The sequence below is a fragment of the Plodia interpunctella genome, chromosome 11 (assembly GCF_027563975.2).
Source record: "Plodia interpunctella isolate USDA-ARS_2022_Savannah chromosome 11, ilPloInte3.2, whole genome shotgun sequence".
Taxonomy (NCBI): Eukaryota; Metazoa; Arthropoda; class Insecta; order Lepidoptera; family Pyralidae; genus Plodia; species Plodia interpunctella.
Window position 1 is genome coordinate 1,703,767 of NC_071304.1, and position 24,706 is coordinate 1,728,472.

Below are 24,706 nucleotides of genomic sequence, written 5' to 3' on the forward strand. Positions count from 1 at the left end.
TTTCGAAGTTTTATCTTTTGGAAAATGCTTTCTTGCTTTGCTTCCCATTATTTCGGCACCCGAATATGCAACACTGTTGTATATTTTCACAAACGAATGGTTACATAATGATAGGATTAAAAAAGTATTCTAAAATAAACATTTTTAATTGACATAGCATAATTTTTGTGTACCTAACATACAGTGCTGTACTCTGGCGGGATAAATGTAGTAACTAGTGTGGAAGTATTACTATACTTCCTATTGAGTATTGTGATCGAGTGTTGTTGGAAAAAAAAGATGTATGTTGCGTTTGAGTTTATGATGTGTTGTTGTCTGTGCTTATATTTATATATATATATATAATCTGACAAAGTTTGGGGAACCTTCGCGGATAGTATGGAGTGCCGACTCCATTATTAGCCATTCCGACTGGACAACAACAAGAAGGATACTGTACTGAAAACAATCAGTACATTTAAGTACTTAATGCTTTGATATATTTTCCCCTATGTTTCCTACGGCAGTAATCTGGTCGCATTATAAAATATCCACTGCGCCCCGGGATCTCGCTCCCTTGGGAATATCGGGATAAAAATTATGCTATGTGTTATTCCAGCTTATATTCTACCCTTGTATCACATTTCATAACAATCGGTCCTGCGTGAAAGAGTAACAAACAAACATACATACACACATCCTCACAAACTTTCGCATTTATAATACTAGCTTCACCCCGTTGCTTCGCTCCCGTGGGAATTTCGGGATAAAAGGTACCCTATGTCGTATTCCAGGTTATAATTTATCTACCCGTGTACCAAATTTCATAACAATACGTCGTCCAGTAAATTTTGCGTGAAAGAGTAACATACAGATAGAATTCTCATATCACAGTTCTCTGTGATTGAAAATTCTATATATCCTTATTCTTACAAGGAAATAATTGGACAGCTCCTCGGTGGCGCAGTGGTAAAGTGCTTGCCTCTGAACCGAGAGGTCCCGGGTTCGATTCCCGGTCGGGTCTTGGATGTTTATCTATATAGGTATGTATTTGTTATAAAATATAGTATCGTTGAGTTAGTACCTATCCCATAACACAAGTCTCGAACTTACTTTGGGGCTAGCTCAATCTGTGTGATTTGTCCTAATATATTTATTTATTTCTTTATTTTATTTAATATATTACAAAAATACGAAAAATCTTGCAAAACAATTATTTCGGGATTTGTAATGAAACACGTGATCCATCGTCTACATAAAATTTGTTACCACATTAATACACTGCCTTTCCGTCCTTATCAACTGTTTTAATAAACATGAACTGACGTAATCAACGCTTAGTAGCTACTTGTATACTTTATGAGTCCTGTTTATCAAACTTTGGAGAAAATACAAGCACATTAAATTTTCCTTTCCACACAGCCGTATTCAGTGCCAGACTTGACAGAATGATTGCAAAGAAATGTTGGTTTATTTGTGTGGTGGTCGTCTTTAGTTCGTTAGTATATGTAGTTACCGCGGCTTCTGATGAGGCTAAAAATGAGAAACGGAACAGAGGAAAAAGCAAAATGAGTAGGTATAACTGATTGAAGTAATTAAAAGTTATAATTACTTAGCAAAGATTATGTTTCACACAGGTTTGTTGTAGGGAATTTGTGCGCTGGATTATTTTTTTATAGTGCAATCTGGGTTTGCCTGATGGTAAGAGTCAGGACTGAACTCCAGTAACCCGAGTAGAGTTATCTTTGCTTTTATGTAATTTAATATAATAAAATATACTTTTTAAGAAAGCGATGATTATGATATCGAATCGATTTTTTCTTTGAGTTTCCAATTTGGAACTTTTTTTAAATAGTGGAAATCGCAATTATTTGTTTATTTTTTTGGTTTCATCCTCAGCAACAAAGCGTCGGTGACTCTTTTCTGTATATAGATTATTAGATTATACAGATTTATTTATTTCTTAAGAAAACTTACAGCTATTGAACAAGTTTATAAGCACTAACATAAATAACTGTAAAGCCATTTACAAGTTTTCACTGTTAAATTTCGTAATTACATGTTCCAGATACAAACAAAAAACATAGCATACCTATTTATTTCCACCGATGAGTGTATGTATGTACTGATTTAAATGTTATTATTCAGTTGATAAGACTCAAACGGGAACTCTTTCGAACGTGATCGCTGCCATCCAGAACATGCCCACGATGGACCTCGGCAAGAAGTTCAGGACGCCTTGCAAGACCGGCAACAGATGTGGAAAGGTTAGTTCTTTTTAGTAATATTTAATCGTAGCATAAAATATGTGGAGACAGATAAAGCTTGTGACCTTGGGTCTATTCTGACTTTCGACAAAATTGGCTAGAGAAACTGAGGTCCCCCTGGCGTAGCTCGGGTATAACCGTATTAATAAAATTGTTTATGTTACTCCTGAGGGTTTCGTCTGCATCTGTGCCAAATTGCATCAAAACAAGCTCAGTACTTTGATTTTATTCATTACAAACAAATATACAAATATTTTCTGTTTATAATATTAGTTTGCAAGTGTGGACAGTATGATTACTTTCCTTTCCACAGGTAATAAAGAGACTGATGGTGTCCAAACTGGCACAACTGGAGAACACGATAATGGGCATAATGAAAGAGCTCGCGAAACTTCCGCCGGGCTCACGTCTCCCGGACAAGTTCACCAAGACAGAGCCTGCCAAGCTGCTCCTCGACCAGAACTATAAGTATGTGTTAATTATTTTTTTCGTGGAAATGGTCTCAGAAAAATATCTTAAAAGTTGAACTTAAGTTGACAAACATTCAGGACTTGAACGGGATTCGGAATCCCAAAATTTATTTATAAATAAACAACCGACCCGACCGGGCGTCGTTCGGTAAAACCATAATAAATTATACATCTACCTTCGGTCGGATTCACACTATCTAGAAAAAGCCCGCATCAAAATCAGTTGGGTAATTTTAAAGGTCTAGTTTGAGGCGGGTAATCTCCGAAACTACCGAACCGATTTCAAAAATTCTTTCACCATTGGAAAGGTACATTATCCAAGATTGCTATAGGCTATATTTTATCTCAAAATTCTCACGGGAGCGAAGTCCCGGGCAACATCTAGTACTATATAAGTATATATATGTACTGATAGTGAAGCTAAATTCCTACGATTTGCTCATAGCTTCGATATTTCATTCCACCAATGTTAACAGAGAAGACGTCTGCATGGACAAGCTAGAGTCGTGTCTGAAGGAAGACAAGCGGAGGAAGAGGATCCTTAAGAAGCTCTTCTTCAAGAAGTATAACTCCCTTCGTCAAGAGCTGATCGGATATGGAGGACGCCGGCTATGGGGTGGTGAAGGGAACTTATTCTATAAGTGATTTTCAGTCTTTATGTAGTTTTAATTAATATATTTTTAGTTTAACAATGTTCGTTTTAATCAATGTTCTATATCTATCCCGTGGTTCCTAATTAGGGACACGAAAATACGCCGTAATGGTTTCAGAAAATAAGTTTTTCTCTATTGTCACAAGTTCTTTTTGTTTGTTTGTAAACTCTTTATTGCACGAAGAAAACACATACAAAGAAAGCAGTGAAATAAAGAAAGAACGCGTACAAAGGCGGACTTATCCCAGAAAGGGATTTCTTCCAGTCAACCAAGTATTTGAAAGGAAAAAATTCAACACACAAAGTAAGGTAGCGTAAGATAAACGTGCAAAGTGAAGAAAAAAGAAGTACACGAAACATCAAGTATCAACAAGCAATGAAAACTTAAATAAGTATACTTTAAAACTACACACAATAAGTACAAAAACAAAATAATAAAAATATAATAAAACCATATATAAATACTAATATAAATAATTAATTATAACACTCAAATATCTGAGGCCTGTTAAAAGTGTCCCTTCAGCTGGGATTTAAAAGAGGCAAGTGAGGGAGCCACCTTTATTTCAAGAGGAAGACTGTTCCACAGTTTCGCAGCACGCACAGAGAATGAGAGAGCAAAGGTCCGAGATGCACAAGAAGGAATTTGTAACTTAGGAACATTACATGACCGTAAGCGGCTATCAACATCTTTTTTGTCATCAGAGAGATCTTATGGCATTTAACGTCTGATAAAAAACCCATGTCCGTGCTCTAAATGGTAGAGGAGTTCCCTCGTTTGGAGCCGACCCGGGCTGCACCATCAGGTCATGCTTATCATAGTAATGTATTGTCATGGAAACTGAAGCGACGTGGGAAATTTCAATTCTGTAGGTCAATAATTGGGAGTAGGAGAAAACTAACTTGCAAAATTTGATTATAGACATCGGGACAGGTGAAACTGAATACAAGTTTGTAAAGATGGTACGGCAGTTTTTGCTTTACCTGAATTTGGAGCATGTCCGTTTACTTAACCCAAATTAAGTACCTTGATTTTCTCAATTCTTCCGCAGCAATTTGGACTAAACATAGAAAATGGAATATACTTGTATGCCTACGTAAAAAACACGTTTATAATTTTTTAATAGGACGGCCAAAGTAAAAATGAATCTGAGCTGGGAAACTATCCGGCAACGGTACTGTACTAAGTGGGTATCACATGTGGTAGCCAGGAATCCCGGGTGCCTGGATTACAACGCCGGCGCCTGCGCCCGTGGGACTTTGCCATGTCCTTATGTGGGCGGGAAGAAAAACTGAATGCGTGCGAGTTAGTAACGCACTTGGAGTTCCGTACATTACTTAGTTGCAATGGGTAGCGAATAAAATATTATTCCTTAAAAAAATGAAAAAAAATTCTTTTTGTGATTTAACATTGTGTCTTTTTTAAGCAACAGCATTTGAAACGTTATAGTAAAGTAATCTTACAACACAGATTCTTATGTATTTAATAGATTTTTATAGCTTAGAACTTCAGTTAATGTTATTTCGATACTATAAGATACGTTATTTAGTTAAAAGTATGTATATGTGTATAGATATGTAAAGTGTATACACTCCGTGGATTCGCTTTTGCAGAAGTTTTGACACAAAAAGTACCGTTAGTATGTGTTATAAAAAGTTTCCTCCTACCCGTTCACCAAATTTCATATAAGTCAGTCCAGCAGATTTGTTATGGTAAAAAAAACAAACATAAATCAAAATTGTATATAGGTAAGTAATTAATATAATTTTAGAAATTCTTTTAAAAAGCGAAGGGAACCCTGTAATCCTTGACGCATACCTCGCTGTTGCTATGTAACTACAAATGTCACAATGACAGAACGGCTGTTTTTTAGTCTGTATCGGTGATTGATATTGTGTGGCGCTAGAAGTCTAGATTTCTCAGGGCGATGTGCTGCGAACACAAATTGATTGATGAACTATGTGTGTTTTCAATTTTCCGAGATCTGTGGTCTTATCCATGACACACTATAGATTAGCCAATATAAATAGGTATATAGGTTTCTAATTAGCTCCATCCTATTTCGTACATGTATTTTTAATATCTTCAAAAATATATGTATTGTTACGAGATAATCATTAGTTAATCAACAGCTTTTCAATTTATTGATTTAACAACAATTTGTGTCTGATAATAGGTGCTTATTAATTCCAATAAAAAAAAAATTAAGAAACAAAATATAATTATGTGTTATATATTACATATTCATTGAAAAAAAAATTAAATACGAAGGACATCACAAACTTACAAGCCTCACAAAGTAAACTTGTCAATAAGAAACAAACTTATTTTAAATCACTTATGGAAATCCTCAATTTCATATAAATTTCTTTCTATGAGATATTTTTTAAATTTGTTTTAAGCTCAGAAAATTTAAGGTTACAAATATACTTCAGACTATTCAATGAATATAACTTTGAATAGCTTAAGCGGTACTTTGTGTCCTGAAATTTCGACAACAGTAAAGCTTTGGCGTACAATTATAAATATGGGAATATCTGTCTCCTGTATGTCTCCTTTCCTGCCTAAACTGCTATACGTTGAATGGATTTAATGATGTCAAAAAAGGGCCCATACGTGATATTAAATGGCACTGACTTTAGTTTAGGGACTTGCACAAGCCCATTTTGACGTTGACTTTAATCTACGCAGAAAAAACGCAAAATACGCCTTTTTGTCTAAACGAAGGCTGCGCGCAGCTTATAGTTAACGTTAAAGTTGACTGGTACATCGAAAAGTACGTTTGATCAGTATAGGAGATGCGGAGTCCTACCCCCCTCCCCCCTCAATTATGGAACAATGGAAGTAATGGAAAACACGGGAAGTGAATTTCAAAAACAGAAGTAACTGAATTTAAAAAAGAAAATACTTCATGCTATACTGATATTGTTACTTTATAAACAGCCAGTGTCCGTTTTTGCCAGATTGTTGATTTTCGAATGTCTATAAAAGTTTGTATTTTTGTATTTACTAAATTGACAAACTCCCATCTGAGAGATATCACGATGTGCCTACTTTTTCTTTTCCACGTCTCTGTCTTCTACTCTGCCTCTGATACTAACGGTCCCAAAGCACTAGATTACATAAGTGTGGCTAACCAAACATCATCGAAAAACTTATTCATTGCAGGCTTTAGCAATCTTTATATTGGAATTTTTATAGCCTTGTATTTCGGTGTGACAGACTGACAGGCGAATTCTATCATCGATATTACGTGGGACCAAATATTATGGGCGGATATGGAATACAACGCTAAAACCTGTACATGTTTGGCAAAAGGTTTGCTTAAAGCCGTTTTGTTGTCGGCTGACTCACGTGTACATTCGTCTATTACATAATTTTATTTGATGGAAACTAGTACAGAACAATGCCTCATTTTCAAAATAAAGTCGTATTTTTCAAACTTCGACTTCAAACGGAAGTTTGTGTTAGATTTAAACCCAATTTTTTCGTAGTGTTTGGCTGACTTAGCAAGTGGATTTACTGAATTTAAAAATTACCAATTACAATACACTTTTGCAGAATAAGATCAAATATCTAATTAATGTTTTGGATTTGGCAAATTTTGAAGTTGGTGGTCGCAGGAGTTGTTCTTTTTATTGACGCTGTGTTTTTAATTTTGTAAATTAATATAGTGTCAATCAGACTGAGAGCAAAATGTGCGAAACGAATTTGAAAGTACACATAACTTTAATAGTTTTGTGTATAACATTGAGAGGATTATATGCCATAGATGACTGTAAGTGTGTTTTGTGTTTCCGACAGAAAAATACAATAGTTAGACTCACTTAAAAAACTTGCTCATATTCGATTGGTATACATTTAGTAGTACAGTTCATCAATTGTTCTGCTATTTCCCATTGACTTATATTTTACTAAGCTTATGTAAACTGTATGTGTTTATATCGCTATCTTCCCTCTCTCTCGAAATCGATAGAAATTAATATGTAAGTATAAGTATATGGATAAATCACACAGATTGAGTTAGCCACAAAGTAAGTTCGATACTTGGTAATGGTATACTAACTCAAAGATCGAGTATCGAGTATGTATATCTTATAATATGTATTTTTTTTAACTACGACTTTCGAATTGTCATGGAGTTAAAAAAAAATGTATACCTATTGTTTTCTGCTGCAAATTTTGTGCGATGATGAGGAGGATGCTATACAAATTGGACACAATTTTTTGCAACATGCTTTTAGTTAAAATTGTGTATTTGGGAATAGCCAAACAGTGAAACAAAACTAAGGCCAATTAAAGATAAGACATACAGATAGACCATGATACTAAGGTTCTATATGGCTGTGCTTGCATTCCTGTGTTTCGGTTTGAATGGGTAGAAATAACAGGGTACTGTGGCACAATAATTGGTGGTCTAAAAAAAACTGATTCGGCTGTTCTTTTCTCCATGAATCGAGCCACTAAGACGTAAACACGAGAACGATGCATGAAATCGATAACAATCGATATATATTTATTTCAGCGGTTCTTTTCTCCGTAACTCGAGCCCCTCGTTACTTCGGCATCCTGCAAGACCACCGCGGCCAGCCGCTTTCAGTTGAAGTGTCTGAAGAGTACATGGACCAGGATTACATAGCTACCAACAGGTATCACCAAGCGGAGCGTAGTTCTCGCTTCTCGCCTTGAAATATCACACCACATATTTCCGAGGATCTTGAATGAAGCATCTAAGAGAAAAAAAAGCCTTACCGGCTACGCAACAACAGCATTTCAAAAGATGGTTAACGTCCGTATTAAAGAGTGGCCGTATTAAATAAAAATAGGGTTAATTTTTCAAACGTACCGTAGGCTTTGGGGGGTGACAGTCGAAAATGTTACTATGGGCACGCTCGCGCATGTAATCTCACTAGACCTACTATGGATTTGTACAATGAACCTGCTTTGGTGTATAGATATCAGAGTTTTATGAGCTTTAAAATTTATAGCCATTTGCTCATGTTTTTCGGATCAATTAATATATTTTTTTATGTTTAAATTTCTTACAGGAAAAGGCACAAAATTGACTGGAATAAGTGAGTATTCTTTATTTAAGTATGAGCTATAGAATATAAAGCTTTAAGGCGTCCACAGTAGACATATATTGGCAACAAATGAGCGGACAGTTCTCGTCTTGTCATTGTAAAGTACAATTTACATTGAGCGTTTTGCTTTTCAATGAACGTCACCTTGCCGGGTGGGAGCGGTGTGGTAGACGTTGGGCGAGCTATTAGAATATTGAATATGTCCAATATTATGATATGTCTGTGAGGGAAATCTGTTTAGACTTTAATTATACTCGCAATCCTACTAATATTACAAATGCGATCGTATGTGAGGATGTTTGTATGTATGTTTGTTACTATTTCACGCAAAATTTACTGGACGGATTGTTATGAAATTTGGTACACGGGTGGGACATAACCTAGAATTACACATAGGGTACTATTAATCCCCAAATTCCCACGGAAGCCCCGGCGCAGTAGTCTGGTACAGATAATGCAATAATTACTTTTAATTTTCTTTTAATTACTAAAAGCTGCCAAAGCTTAAACTTAGGTACGCGATACGACTTTAATTTATTGACGACTTACATTCTACTTGGGGCAAAAATACATTTTTTGTATGTATGTATGTTTGTTCGTTTGTAACGCGATAACTTTCGAACTGTTTTTTGATGAAATTTAAAAATTTTATTGGCATATCCTATATACCTTATATAGGATATGCCAATAGAATTTTTAAGTTCGTGGGGTTTTTGAAATATTCACCATTTTGTAAACGTTTATTCAATTCGCAAGGTCTAAGTTCGCTGCGAACAACTAGTATACTTCATTTACCTTATACAATTGTGAAACCAAAAACATCCCATACAGTTAAATAGAATCTGATAGTTTTAAAACTAATTATTTTTTCCAGAAACCCTCTGGACATGGATGACTTTGACGACGACGACACAGAGGAGATCTTTGACGAGAAAGACAAGGATGTCAAAGTCCCAAACAAGTTCAATTTACAAGCTGGTCCTGTGTAGATGCAACTATTAAGTTTGAAGATTAATTAGATATTTCATAGGGGCTTTTTGTTAACTGAATTAGATAATAAACTGATATTTAAAGAATTTGTGTTTGTGAAACTTGTCGGTGACAACCCTGCCTGTGTGGTGTCTCTTTATAGTCGTATTCCTCATGGCTGAGGGTCGTGGTCGTTACGTGGAATTAAACACACATATCAATTTTCTTATCATTAGTAATGGAGTGGTTTGCCATTGCCTTCGCCATTTCACACACAAGTTAACAGTCAACCAGTGTGCAGGTTTCCTCACGATGTTTTCTTTCACCGGAAGCAAGTGGTGGTGATCAAAACTACTATACATGAGTCAGATTGGTATATAAACTCATGTGGCACGAGTAGGATTAGAATCTGGGACCTTACGATCCACAGGCGGGCGTCCGGCCAACCGGGTCATCATTAACTACGGAGAGGTCACAACTCAAGAGGAGACCGACTATCTCATAAACCCGAAGACACCCAATGTCTTCACGGACGGGAGTAAACAGGATAACGGCGACACCGGTGCGGCATTTGTGGCCATAATGGAGGGACTGCCGGGAGGTGCCTTGACCCGGAAGTTTAAATTATGCAGGACGGCTACGGTATTCATGGCCGAGCTTTATGCCATAGTCCAAGCCTTGGAGTGGCTTCGCGCCCGAAACCACTCCTTGGTCAAATTATTCACAGACTCACTTTCCGCCCTCAAGGCTATCCAAGACCGCAGCATCTGGTGAATCTCATCCATAGGGATCTCTCCCTGCTGCGGTCGAGGAACTAGGTGGTGGACTTTGTGTGGTCGAAGGCTCACGTCGGGATAGTGGGGAACGAGATCGCAGACGCGGCAGCCAAAGCGGCAGCCTCCAAAAAGGTCGCGTCTGAGGTCAATTTCTTCCCACTGTCCCTAGCCAAGCGACTCTTTTAAGGCGGAAACGCTAGTAGCTTAGCAGGCGGAGTACGATTCGGCCGCAGAAGGAGCCACCATCAAAGCCTTCTTCCCCCTAATTTCCGACATATATTCTGTCCTCAGCGTCTTCCCCATCTCCTTCTCTCTCACCCAAATTCTTACTGGCCATGGCCATATAGCGTACGTGCATAGATTCCATATTTTAGACGACGACCGATGCCCGTGCGATGACATCACGCCCCCAACCATAGAACACCTCCTACACGACTGTCAAATTTTTGCGAAGGCACGCTACGACTATGTCGTGGCGTGCCAAAGCAACAAAACGGAGGAATTCAATCTTCTACAGACCTCACAAAAAGAAGAAACGACAATAACGTTCCTTAAATTTATAAACCACATCGTATCTATAGTCTTAAGAAGATTAATGGAAGTTAATCTCTTCTCCACTATCTCCATTCCCAGATAAAAAATGAGATAGACACATGCTGTTACTGTATACAATAGCAGAAAAGCAGCATATGTGTCTACAATATTCTTAAATGTTACAGTTTCTATCCAAATTATCATACAAAGTTTGTGCCAATTGGAAAAAAAACCATTACACCGGGTAGGTGGTGCAATAAGTGTTTTTACAAGCTATTTGGTATTAAGTTGCACCCGTTCCAGTTGATCTTACAGTCCAGCTTAACATTTAACTGTACAAGCTTAAAACTTTCAACTTAACACTTTCGCGGACACACGGTTGCTATAGAAGTTATAACAATAAAACTTATTTTGTGTCTCGTCGAGTGTCCGCGAGTGTTAATCGAATGTTACAAGTTAACTTTCATCTATTTTCGCTTATGGTACAGATATAACATATTCCTTCAGTTTCCACGACAATGAATTCTTATGATAAGCATGATCATTGCAAACTTGTCGAAGAACTATCATTTTACAATAATTTAAATAATGATCCTAGGTAGGCAGTAATCTTTACGCAATATTTATTAATGAGAAAGCTAATTTGTTCGTTATTCTTTGGACTTTATGTACACAACGAAAAAGAACATTTGGTAAGTGCCAGACCATCTTGGAAAAAGTAACTAATCCCGCGGGAAACAGTGGGCGAAGCTGCAATAGCTAATTTTATTGTAAAACGACGTAGTGTTAATGAAAAGCATCACGTTTTTTTATAAAAAAATATTTAATAATGTGTAATAACTTAGTATGAAACTAGAAAAAGTACAAACAAACATAACAGATTTCACTCCAGGTCGCTGTAGATCTCCGCTAATCTCGCCTCGACTTCCTTCTCATCCTTCTCGGGGAGCAGGGGCATTCTGAAACATTAATTCAGTAGTAATTTCTCTATTAATTGTCCATTGTTGGATAGTTAGTTTTACATTGTGAGATAGTTGAAGAAAAATGATAATGTAATATATTTCTGGTGGTTTGGTGAATACTAAATAGTGATTTAATTCTAGGAAAATGTCTAGTATTTGGGTTTAGACTGAGTTCAAAATATATAAAAATAGTTGATAGGAATTTAAAAAAAAAGGCTTTTTCGTCGGCGGAATAGTTTTCACAGTTTGAGGTCGTTATTCACGACCACTCTGAGAGAATTATTTTCAAATGTATTTAATTTATTTTAATGTATTTTATTGTAATGTTATTTTAAAATTAGTTATTGGCAAGTTCTGAAAAATAATTCAAAAGTGAAAAGTAATTCGAAAATACAGTCACTGTCACTGGTCGAAAAAAAAAATGCACGGAACCAAATGAAAATTGTAAAATTGTCTACTGATTTCGAAAAAAAAAAATTCTACATTACCTGGCGACCTCCAATGATTCGTCAGAATAGTCTGTGGTATCATCAGAATATAAATCGGCGAGATGATCTTGGTATATCTTCTCGCATTCTGGAGGATGCTCGTTCTTCGGCGTGCTGGGGTGGTAGCCGATGGCTTCTATCAGCCCCACGGTGAAATATGGCACAGGAGTGGTGATTTCGAAGTGCTTGTCTGAAAGCGATGATGCAAGTCAATCTGGCCCTTGTTAGTTTCAAAATATACAAAAGGTAACGCCTCACTGTTACACTGAGCTAAAATGCCCAGCGCTTATTTTCAATCGTAACCACAGAGTTTCTCGTACAAACATTAATTATAAGTGAAGTTACGACAAATTAATATAAAAACACTAGGTATTGAAATAATCTATTTAATATAAATCGAATATAATTATAATTAGCAATTATTTATTTCAAACATATAGATGATAACACAGAAAATTGTAATAGATTTATAATAGTTAACTAAATATAAAATATATAGTCTCTGACAGCCTCAACGTCGGAGTTTATTAGCTAATGCTCTCTGACGAACGTCTCCTGTTTTGTGTGTAATAAAATATTTTAAATTTTGAATTTTGACGAGCAAACTTAAAAAAATAATGACTCACGATCGATATGGTCGGGGAAAATTATGGTCGCGACAGTCTTCGCCACAGCATCATCGTAATAGTCCCCAAATATACCCACATGGGCTCCCTCATACACCACTTCTTTTGGACTTTTTGGTGTACAATCGTCCGGGTCTACGTCCAAATGTCTTCTAGCTGGAGGTCGAAAGGTCGGTATCGTGGGAGGGGGGATTTCAGTCAGGGGGATGAAACTCTTCTTGAGATTATCGCCCACGGGTCTGACTTTCACCAATCTGTGTTGAAATGGAATTTAAAAAATGAGTAATATGCGGCAACTAGCGAGCGTAGATTGAAAAGGGGTGCGTTTCAAAATCAGACCAATGTATCAGTCAAAAGAGGGTCTCAGTTAGTTATAGTTATCCTATTAAGTTCATATAGACCTGGAAATATAGATGTGGATATGGATAAAGGAGAGAGCAAAAGTGTCGTACAGGGAGGTCAGAATGAAGGCTGAAGATAGAAAGAGATGGAAGAACTCTACCGACAAGAACGTTGTTCTAGTGTTGAATGAATGAAATACTGGGAAATAATAGCGTTTAAAGGGAGGTCTTGACCCCTAAGCAAAACAAATTGGTAATATTTGGTAAACTCCGGTTCAACCTGGAATACGAGTTGGTATCGTGCCCTGTGTTTGGTACCTGTTAAAGTGATGCAGATAAATTTACGTTTTCAGATTGATTGCTCCTAACAGAGCGTTGCGTTTCCAAGAAGTAGAATAAATTAAATACCCAACCACATTTATTTACCTATATAAAGTAAAAACGGTACCCATATATCACATCATATTTATCTGAAATTTCTATGAAAGGTCACGGGACTAAAATTAGGGAAATTTTACTCACTTGTTCATCAACGGGCTGCCGCCGATTTCGGCGGTTGCGTATCCAATGGCAAGCACGATTAATCCAAAGAACAGCATTTTGACCAACTATTCACAGTGACATAGTATATCTTATACTGTCCAGGCGTGGTAGGGCAGGTCTTTTAAACAAGATTACAAGATAATCCTAACAATGCCAGAATCGACCATTGTTTTCCACAATGCAACAGGTGGTATAATTTTTTTATTTCTCCGGGCAATCTTGGTCGTGGCATCGTAACATTGCAATGGTAATCACGGCTTAATTGTTATGGTTTCTGTACTGTTCGAGGAACGTTACGTGATATTCAATTCATCCGATGCGGCGAGGCAAGGCTCGAGTCATGAGGTGATTTTTTTAATTTTATTCCTTAATAGATTGCAATGATACCTTTACAAATATTATATTATTTGCGAATGGTTTAATTTCCCATACAACACAAATTGGGACTAAAAATCGAGAGGCAAGCCATCAATCCATTTTTGGACAACATTGTCGGCTTCGTGGATCCTGACAATGCCGCCTTCTATAGAGCATAATGGGCAGAGGTCAGTGACGTGCCGCATAATCTGGACCTCCCCGCAGGTACACAGAGGACTGTCCGAGAAGTTCCATCTGCACAGCAAGTCGGAGCATCTTCCTTGCGAAGTTCGGCATCTATTTATTTGCGTCCAGTATTTTCGCGGAAGATCAAAACCAGGATCTGGCAAGTTGGGGTCGGAGATAAGAGTTTTGTTAACCACTTTTGTAATCCATCTATCCAACCATTGCTCATTAGGGATCTTTTTAGCCGTAAATCAGATTACAAATAATATATCTATATTAGGTATTACATTATGAACTAAAAAATAAATTAAATTTAAAACTACAATGTATATTTTTTTACGAAAATGCCATTGACGTAGAGTGTCCAGCATCATTCCCATGTTGTATGGAATTTTATTATGTTTTCCATAATTAATTAATTCCAGATTTTTTTAATAATGAAGCAAGCAGAAGCTTGATCATTGCACTTCTCTACTTTTATGTTTAATACATAAATGTGCAAGATTATTAATCTATCTTTCGTTTTGTTTTTTGTATAGATTTCGATCGATTTTGATACACGGATATTACGTAAGCGCGAATATTACATTAGTGCCCACTATGTCACTATGTATGCTATGTACGTCCAATCTAGGTAGATCAAGTAGTTTACGGGTGTACTTAACACTTCATAATAATTTCAAGCAATTGGTAGCATAGCAACACGCTAACTTTATGATAATACTAGCCACCCGCCCAGGCTTCACTCGGTTAAAACGATAATGAAAAAGTAGCATATGCCACTCTTGAAGGTTTCGTCTATCTCTGTACCAAATTTTTAAAAAAATTTGCCCAGTAGTGTTTGAGTTTATTCATTACAAACAAAAAAACGAATATACAAATATTTTCTCTTTATATAATATAAGGATTTTAGCACATTTCTGGTGCTCTGAGTGGAAACTCAAGGAACGGCTAGTCAAGCAAACAATCGTGACGTCACATCTTGCACTCGGAAGCCATAAATGGAGGCCGCGATAGATTACGTTTGAAGCGTGAAGTGTGGTTGTAATGCAAAGCTATCTACTCGATGGCAGCTCGACTGCGGCACTCCTGTTTAACACCACCTAGTTAGTATACTATGGACAACACTCAACGGCCCACATGGCATTTAACTTGTTACATGGATTCGATGGAGACAAACGGGGGAATTAAACCCAGGCCTCCCAGATAGCGGACGGATGTGGTGACCACCACAGTTGTCGTTGTTGGTTAGTGCTCATAAACTTATCTATACTAATATTGTAAAGAGGTAAGCGTTTGTATGTGGCTTTGTGAGTTTGTATGTAATCTCCGAAACTACCGAACCGATTTCAAAAATTCTTTCAGCATTAGAAAGTTACATTATCCAAGACGGTATATTTTATCTCAAAATTCCTACGGGAGCGAAGCCCCGAGCCACATCAAGTATTCAATAAACGTGTATAAGTAGTATATTTCTGTGGCAGATTTTGTTTTCGGGTTGTATCATCATCATGACACGAATTTAAATAGAATTCGCAAAGTGAGTATAAGACTTTTAAGATTAATAAATTTAAAACACTACATGGATTTAGTTGCAATAATATTTAATAATATTTCCAATTACAAAAGATAAAATTTTAAATCCAAGAGTGCTATAGGTTATATTTTATCTCAAAATTCTCACGGGAGCGAAGCCCCGGGCAACATCTAGTATCTAATACTTTACCTCATCGTTACTTGAGAAAAAAATGTAGGACCTAAGCCTGGAAAGAATATTACATTTGATTTTACTTAGATGTTTATTACTTGAGATTTCTGATCATCACGAAAAGTTGAACTTGATAGCAAAACTTGAAAAACTAACAATAGGTACCTAGACTAATAATTAAGGCATTCTCCGCCAGTCAAGTTTTTCAGATCGAACAGAAATAGGAAAAAAGAAAACAGATTGCACTCCGGCAGTGAAATCTTGAATATTAATACGTTGTGCATTGTTGACGAATTTTCGATCAGGTCACGTATCGTAATAAATAAATATAATGTAAATGTTTACTGTTACATTTGATTTAAGATCTATGTAAATCTTGAGAATAAATGATTCTATTCTATTCTATTCTATTCTGACGCGATTTCAAGATTTTTTACCCATCACAAAGAGTGCACAGCGCCGCTAAAGAAGTTTTCACTTCAAAATTGTAATAAAAATTACATCTGTACAGAGAAAAGATAAATTATGTAGTAGGTAATCTTATTGTATTTTGAACAGTTGTTTCTAATACAACCTCCAAGTAAACAAACCTTCACGGATACAAGTCCGATGAATCATAGTTTCCATTTCAAAATAGTTTGTATTGTTAATTGCCATAATCTGTCCACTACGTGTATTACTTAATTTGAGTGAACCTATTGTTAATTAAACGTACAGATTGTTTATATCTGTTTATATCTATCTGTTTCTATGGAATTTCATAATTGTATTTTCGGTAGTAAGCTGTTTTGTTGCCGATAGTTTCCATTTACGGAATGGAGCAGTTAGGCAAATAAATTAATTTGTCATATAACAAAATTTCGGCAAATCCGTTAGGTCTATGTGGGGGGAAACACAGTTTACTCGGCATTTCTTCTCAGTAGTAGTTGTTCCGAAATGACAGTAGCCTGTTGCTTATTGAGAAATTACTTTGTCATTACACATAGATAACAAACTTTGTCGTTGAACAATAGATCAACAAAAGTAAAAAAAAATCCAGAAGTACCTAATTCACTTATCATAAACGTTATCTACTATGAAAATCGCAAAATATTTTTAAATTCTCGGAATTGTTGACATATAATTATTGTCATACATTTTACAAATATTACTGTACAATGCAACATTCTTGTTAATAAAAGCTATAAACGTAATTATTTTAACATAATTTTAATAGGGTATCGAAAATACATATTATTTCAGGAGTTTATAACATGGTCATAGATCATGCAATAGCAATACGCCGTAGGACTCTGCATATCCTCTCGTCGATGTCGTACGAGGTGACTAAGGGATAAAAAGCCAAATAAAGTGCAACTACAGAATTTCTAATAAAATAATTAAGTGGATCCCGGACTTCCAGATGTCATAGCTGTGAATGGAACCGGGGTCTCGAGCTTAGTTAGCTAGCTATTTCGGAGAAACCAATTACAAGCAAACCAATTACAAGAATATATAATAATATTCGTTGGCAGTACATCCTAACTGTACCTAATCCAAGATTTTAATTGATTACAACAGATACATCATACATAACACTAGATCCTAACTAATATTATAAATGCGAAAGTAAGTTTGTTTCTTTATTTGTTACTTGACGCTTTATCTACTTAATCAATGTTCTTGAAATTTGCATACATGTGTTTTTTTTTACATTGCTTTTGTTAGGATCTTGTCAAATTCCAAAGACTGCTGTTTATAATGTACCTATTTTATTTTTATATTAATTGGGACACACTTATGACAGAGTTCGTAGCCGAAGATTTTCTTTTTAGAATAACAACCTTATAAAAAAAAACTACTTGTGTTGACAGCAACAGCTTTTTATAAAAAAAAATAACACCATCATAAATAAATTCGGATTCGAATTCACAAAGATCTTGTCTTACAAGGATAAAACCAAATCATTTAGTATGGAACAGAACGTCAGACTAATTTAATGACCCAATCACCTATTTGGGATCCATGTTTACCTTTTAATTATATTGTGTACGTAAGGAACGTAGGTACCTGAGTAACATATACAACATATGTATGTATTTACATATATTTGTAATGTATTTACAACAGATTACATTATACAAAAACAATTATAACAATTTACAAATATAGTCGTGACAGCCCTAGATGTAGATAACTATAATTTATAAGTTATATATAAGCGTAAGGACTTATTTGCATTGTACTCTTCACTCACAAAGACCATAACAAAACACAATGTTAGTGGTAACATTTGTCCTGTATTTTGGACTAGCACGAGCAGATCTTCCCCATCCACTGTCCGATGAATATATACAAATTATCAACAGCAATCAGAATTCATGGATCGCTGGCAGAAATTACCCGGAAGACACTCCGCTTGAACATTTGAAAGGACGTCTCGGTGCGTTTTTAGGGAGAGATAGTGATTTTCCAATAATAACTCATGAATCAGATTTCATTGCCTCGCTCCCTGAAAACTTTGATCCTAGAGAGAAATGGCTAAACTGTCCATCTTTGCACGAAATCAGAGACCAGGGAATCTGCGGAAGCTGTTGGGCTCACGGTGCTGTGGAGGCAATGACTGACAGATGGTGCATTCACTCAAATGGCTCTCAGTTCCATTTCTCTTCACAGGACATGGTGGGCTGTTGCAGTAAAGACAACGGCTGTCATGGTGGATGGCCTGGTGACGCTTGGAATTTCTGGAAAAATAGTGGCCTGGTTTCAGGAGGTAACTATAAATCGAATGAAGGCTGCCAACCATACACAATACCTGAGTGTATACACGGACATGATTCCAATTCTAACTGCACTTATGATGGTATCGTACCGTGTGTTAAGGAATGTCGAGATGGCTATGGGAAGTCTTATCAGGACGACAAACGATTTGGATTAAAGCCTTACCATGTAGTCGGTGAAGATAATATCAAAGCTGAGTTATACAAGAATGGACCTCTAGAGGTTGACTTCACTTGTTGTCCAGATCTATTTCACTACAAAAAGGGTGTGTATAGATTAAGTGTTCCTATAAATCATGAGTGTGGAGGACATGCTGTCAAGCTTCTGGGTTGGGGAGTAGAAAATGGTACTAAATACTGGTTACTAGCTAACTCGTGGAACACGTACTGGGGAGAGCTCGGAGGATTTTTTAAGTTTCTACGAGGTGAAAATCACTTGGGTATAGAAGAAGACGTCTTTGGAGGCCTACCGAAATTACAATAAGTGTATATATTTTTTGACTCTGATATCACGATATCAATTTTCGTACTTTCCATTCAGATGATCAGACAATTTGTATCACGACCTTTGATATTAAATTATATTAATCATCCGTATCTACTGACAAAATTTGTGTAATTTTGAAAAAAAAAAAAAATTAAATTTAATAAAGAATTTTGAATTTGAATTCATACGCTTTTATAACGTGTCGCTGTTTCCCGAACAGCTCAATGGATGAGCGAGTTTTCAAAATTGTTGTACATTGCGTTTCTTGGAAATCATCTTAAATGTTTCTTATATAACTCGAAACATTTATAAGGAAGTTATAACAAAATAATATCAGACTCTTGTTTATTTCTGATTGGTGTACGTACATTCTCTATATCTTTTCAATCAATCTATAAGTTAGAGTGTTCAACATTCGAGTATTTGTTGTTAAAACCACTCACATCATAATCTAGCTGTTCTAAAAGGTACAAATTAGTCACTTATTTTGCTGTTGCTAAATTGCGAAATGTTAAAATATGAACTTGTGTACCAAATTTAATCAAAATCTATCCAGTAGATAGGTAATAACTTTAACAATAGCACGTCTTTATTGTCTTATGTGGTAAACAGAGACAAACATAGTGCTCATTACGTCTTGTTTGATTAACATTACAAACATTCAGATATCAATTTGTATGTGCATAGCAGGTAAAAAGTCATCAAGAGATTAGCGATACGTATTACAGATATGTACAAAGATCAGATCAATCTATAGATTGTAATAAATCAATTTTGAGAAATAAATTTTAAGATATTGATCTGCAGATTCTAATATATCAATTTCTAGAAATCAATTTACGAGGTAGGATTTCATGGGTACTGGCAATAAAGAATTGGTAGAAAATTCTGCGTCAGTCAATGGGAACGATGTTAGTACTAGAATATCGGGTAACAAAGAAGTATTATTACGAACTAGAATGGAACCCAATAAAACAACGAAACCGCGGCGCTATGTGGAGAGGATTGCGTACTTAAAAGACCACAATGTGTGTCCATGGAACTAGTAGGTACGTTGTACGGTACAGTACTACTAATTCCATGTGTGTGTCTAAGTGAAACGACTTGTCAGATCCCGAGACAGATCTGCTGTAGAGCTGATATATTGAAAAACCTGGTAGTTTTCCTAACCTAAACTTGGTAGGTATTTTGCGCCACTTCTTGGCACCTTGACTGTCGCAGAATATGGAAAAGTGTATTCTAGCGAGATCTTGAATAGTGTAACTTAACGCTAAATATTGATTACCTGTAAGGGTAAACTGTTGAAACTATTGTATTGTATTGTATGTGCCACCTACACCTTGTACTACACAGTTACTGCAATAAAGATATTTGAGTTTCTCAAAACTCAGAGTTTGTGAGCGTCGTGAGTACGATTAAAGTTTCAATACCTAGTCATTGTGCGAACATACTTTGAATCCAACATCAAGTACAACATCGTCAGTAAAACAATTGGCAATTAGAACTCGATATTGGAGCTCTAATTGGGCCATGAAAGTCTCCAAATTGGCAGTTGGGGTTTTGTAGCCGGTGAGATGAGGGCCGTGTGGCTTGTCTGTTTGTTTGTTTGCGGCTATGTTGGCCGCAGCGGGGGGTATTTTGTCGGTGCCGGGCGTAAGTCATAATTTTCTTATATTATCTATATTACTTCCATATTGTTTTAATTTGAGGAACTCCTGGACCGCTGGTGTTGCAGGCTTGCTGTGGTGACCGCTTACAATAAGGCGATCCGCATGCCTGTTTGACTGTTTGGTAGTATATAATAATCTATCGATAAGAACTTCGCTCTAACATTAGATCACTGTTTTGACAGACATAAAGATATTTTTATTTGAGAACAAAAATAGAATGTACGTGTAATGTGTAAGTTCTCGCCTATTTACATCTCAACACAATCTCATCTTAAACTCTCAGTTTCACTAATAAATCTGTTATACTAAATGTTGTACATAATTTTCGTGAGTGGATGCTTTAATTCAAAGCCCTAAAGATGTAATCAGCACATTGCATTGTTATTATTAACATATCAACTTGATTGTATGACAAGTAAATAAAAAGTCACTAAAAAGATTAGCGATACGATAAGTATTACAGATATACACAAAGATCATATCGATTTGCAGAATCTGACATATAATTACGAGAAATAAAATTTACGGGGCACGATTTCATGGCACTGTCAATCTATATAAGAAAGAAGACACTCTGGACTGACATATTAATGCACAGCCCAAACCGCTGGGTCTAGAAATTAGAAATTTAGCGTAGGTTTCTTATGTGGTGTAGGGATGCAATAAGAAAGGATTTTTCAAAATTCATTCTCTAAGTGTGTAAGAAGGGGTTTCAAATTTTGTATGGGGTATCACGCGGGCGAAGCCGCGGGCAAGAGCTAGTGAACTGTACGATTCTGCAGCGCATCAACATCGGCATTAATGGATAACAGATTTTATTCACGTAATAATACTTAATCTTCACTTACGAAGTGATACTGATCTTAAAAATTACTTTTTGCGTAAGTCGGTAGTTTATATAAAACTCGCTATAATCAGCAGCGATAATATTAATATCCTTTTGTAAACGAGTATACTCTCGTTGAAAAGTTATTGTGATTTACAATTTGAGATAGCTATAAGTGCTTGGAGCCGCTTGAAGGGAGCCATTTGTTCGTTTATGAAAATAATGGTCAACTCCTTGTCTTGACTTGAGTGTTTGCGCAAGCGCAAATGCCGCATTTGTGATAAGAAACGCGTAATAGCTCAATCTGCTGACGAAATGTCGAATTTGTGAAATAGACGATTTTCAATTATTGACGGCAATGTTTTTACTACAAAGTCTACTCATGTGTCCTTGTTTTATTCTCTGCCGTAACGATCTCAAAATCCGCGTAAAAAATAAACCTCTTACATTTTGAAAGTTGCATTTTGACGATAGGTTGAGAGGACAAATCGCAACCGAAATAATAATGTGATTTCAATCTTAATTATCATCAGAATCACGTAACTGTCTATAAATCATATCTTGCTAGTTGAACCCTATGTAGGTATGTTATGCTGTTCCACATACCCATGTACCAAATTTCATAACAATCCGTCGAGTAGATTTTGCTTGAAAGAGTAACAAACATACATACACACATACATCTTCACAAACTTTGGCATTAATAATATTACTATTCCTTTCAAGAGACCTTTGGCCAGCCGTGGGACGGAACAAATAAAAAAATATAACCTACAAATTTCGCAGTGAACGTGCGCTTCGCCCAAATGCTGTACACCGACAGTAAATATCAGGCCCTGCGCGAGGAGATGGTCAAAGCTAACACCAGGAACCTTGTGTACCACTGCCGAGCAGACAAGAGTGATTGCGACGCCGCCCTAGCCAAGATGAGGTGGTTGCTCTTTTGTTTTTTGTTATTAATAGTGCTCATTTATGGTCACGCGTATCTGGGTGTGTTGTGTCGTGTTTTGAATTTTTTTTCTAACATTTAACGTGTTTATACAAGTTTTTATTTAACTTGCAATGTAACCACGTATGTCCTATGTCTATTCGGGTGGAATATTGCAATTTAATTTTGAAGCTGATATCTACAAACGATTGAGCTGAAATTTTGTATTCACACACGTTTAGTTTGAATTATCATGTAATATAATGATAAGCATGATCTGATGATGCACCCAGGACGGCTCCAAACGTGGGAATTAAAAAAAAAACATATGTGTGTTTTTTGTCACACATGGAATCAAAAATAAAAGCTTGTGTCAAAAATTAAAATTTTGTAAAAAACTTATTTTAACATTAATTTTGTTGTTGTTTACACGTTTTTGTAACTTATACATAGTGAAATAGTTCATAAATAGTATTACATAGATGTGTTACATAGAAACACGGGATTAGCTTAGAATATCTAGTCACTAGTAAAAACTTGGCAGGAGGAAAACCCGAGAAATGCAGGCTTGATGGCGTCAGGTATGATATGCAAGATTTGTTCTGACAATTAAGAAGAAGCACATAGAGAAGAACTAAATATAGCCATAACATTTCTGCTCTTTAGGTATGGACTTGTCGTCTACCGCGATTGTGACTTGCTAGCTGTTAATCAATAATTTCTTTGCAGATATAAAGCCAGCAAACACTTCTATGCCCTGTCCAGGGCTGTTGTAGACTACGTTAAGAATAAGCGACAGGCGCGGCCTACTGGTTATGTTGGTAAGGATTCCATTGATATTTTTAGACTGTGGTTAAAAAAAATGAATGTGCGAAATACGATAGGAAACTGTTAAAAATGGGAACGATTTTGTTTCGTGTGTGGAAATAAGGAAACTTGTGATGTGTGTGGAGGAAGTAACAGTGATCTGTGAGGATAGTGAATTTTTAATATATATAAATACCTCATTTGCAATCAGATGGTAGTCATGATACAACTACTAATTCATTATGATAGCACTAGAGAATTTTCACCTTGTGAGATGCGATGTATTTGTACTATTTATTTGGTGTCTTTTTGGGTAAATTTAATAAACTTTTTACATAACATTTTTAATCCATGTCTTTTAGTGTGTTGGTCATTCTTTTTACACAATACCAATACCATACGTGGCTTTGTGTAAAGATAAGAAAATTACTTTTCAAAATATTTCCAATTTTGGTAGTTGGGTCAAGTCCCCTGAATTCACCCCATACATATGAAACATCAAAAGTAGATTTAACGACTATATTCATCATATTTATGAAACTATAATAGGAACGGCAACTTTCTGCCAAGACAACACGTGCATCCCGGACATGGACCCGCCCGTGGTGCTGGGAGGGTGCTACGCCCTCATCTCCTGCGGGGGCAACATGACCTGGCATCTGGACGCCGTCGTCTACAAGAAGAAGAAGAGCAGATACTTCTAGATATATTAAACGTATGTTTACAAAAAAGTGTGTTTAATTTTTTAGTCATACATGTTGGGGATGTATGTAAATGGAGGCAACTCCACCGACAAGAACAACGTTATTTAATGATTAATGAAGATGACATGTAGAACTCTAAGAGTTCTTAAGAGTTCTTCTTAGATTTTCTTTCTTTAACTGTCGCGGTGAAGAAAATATGTTTATTCTACAAAAAAATACATAAACTTACAACTGATAATTCGACTTGAATAACAATTAAGTACATAAGTTTCCGTGGAAAAGGCGACCAGCTCAGCATGTTGCTGAGGCAGAAGCCATAGCGCTGATTTTCAGCTGGCACCAAGAGGCATAGGCATGGCATACGGTGGCTAGTGAACAAAGCGTTAAAAAAAAAGTACAGTGCTGTATTTATGCCGTGTGGTTTGGTTTAGATAGTTTGATATCGTCAACATTAACTTATAGGGTAATGAACTAGTGTATTAACTAGTGAAAATTACCACTGGATCAGCCAGGGATATTTGCTTTATTTCATTTCTCTCGAAAGTATAGTTAGACATAACAATTAATTAAGTATTGCCAATT

General features: G+C 36.1%; 5 protein-coding genes across 6 annotated transcripts; 4 read left to right on the forward strand and 1 right to left on the reverse strand.

Moving 5' to 3' along the window:
* The first annotated feature begins 1,385 nt into the window (after positions 1-1,385).
* On the forward strand, positions 1,386-3,408 carry LOC128673888 (uncharacterized). The gene is made up of 4 exons (XM_053752042.2): positions 1,386-1,551; positions 2,128-2,246; positions 2,560-2,714; positions 3,193-3,408. Exons 1-4 carry the CDS (start codon positions 1,428-1,430, stop codon positions 3,359-3,361), a joined length of 567 nt encoding a protein of 188 aa, XP_053608017.1. The 5' UTR covers positions 1,386-1,427; the 3' UTR covers positions 3,362-3,408.
* Positions 3,409-6,790: 3,382 nt separating this feature from the next.
* On the forward strand, positions 6,791-9,529 carry LOC128673873 (uncharacterized). The gene is made up of 4 exons (XM_053752028.1): positions 6,791-7,147; positions 7,895-8,018; positions 8,418-8,444; positions 9,328-9,529. Exons 1-4 carry the CDS (start codon positions 7,066-7,068, stop codon positions 9,440-9,442), a joined length of 348 nt encoding a protein of 115 aa, XP_053608003.1. The 5' UTR covers positions 6,791-7,065; the 3' UTR covers positions 9,443-9,529.
* A 2,007-nt stretch (positions 9,530-11,536) lies between these two features.
* Positions 11,537-13,827, reverse strand: LOC128673786 (uncharacterized). The gene is made up of 4 exons (XM_053751875.1): positions 13,672-13,827; positions 12,809-13,062; positions 12,183-12,372; positions 11,537-11,691 (listed from the first exon to the last, which is right to left on the reverse strand). The coding sequence occupies exons 1-4, from the start codon at positions 13,746-13,748 to the stop codon at positions 11,616-11,618; spliced, it is 597 nt and encodes a 198-aa protein (XP_053607850.1). The 5' UTR covers positions 13,749-13,827; the 3' UTR covers positions 11,537-11,615.
* Positions 13,828-14,018: 191 nt separating this feature from the next.
* Positions 14,019-24,145, forward strand: LOC128673787 (uncharacterized). Of its 2 annotated transcripts, none has more exons than XM_064436248.1 (4): positions 14,019-14,037; positions 22,472-22,616; positions 23,343-23,434; positions 23,970-24,145. In XM_064436248.1, the coding sequence occupies exons 2-4, from the start codon at positions 22,492-22,494 to the stop codon at positions 24,122-24,124; spliced, it is 372 nt and encodes a 123-aa protein (XP_064292318.1). In that variant the 5' UTR covers positions 14,019-14,037; positions 22,472-22,491; the 3' UTR covers positions 24,125-24,145. The 2 variants fall into 2 exon arrangements, with proteins under 2 accessions (XP_064292318.1, XP_053607851.1); XM_053751876.1 differs by lacking the exon at positions 14,019-14,037 and adding an exon at positions 20,702-20,842.
* Positions 18,153-19,370, forward strand: LOC128673785 (cathepsin B-like). The gene has a single exon (XM_053751874.2). It carries the CDS (start codon positions 18,200-18,202, stop codon positions 19,184-19,186), a length of 987 nt encoding a protein of 328 aa, XP_053607849.1. The 5' UTR covers positions 18,153-18,199; the 3' UTR covers positions 19,187-19,370.
* Positions 24,146-24,706: the final 561 nt, after the last annotated feature.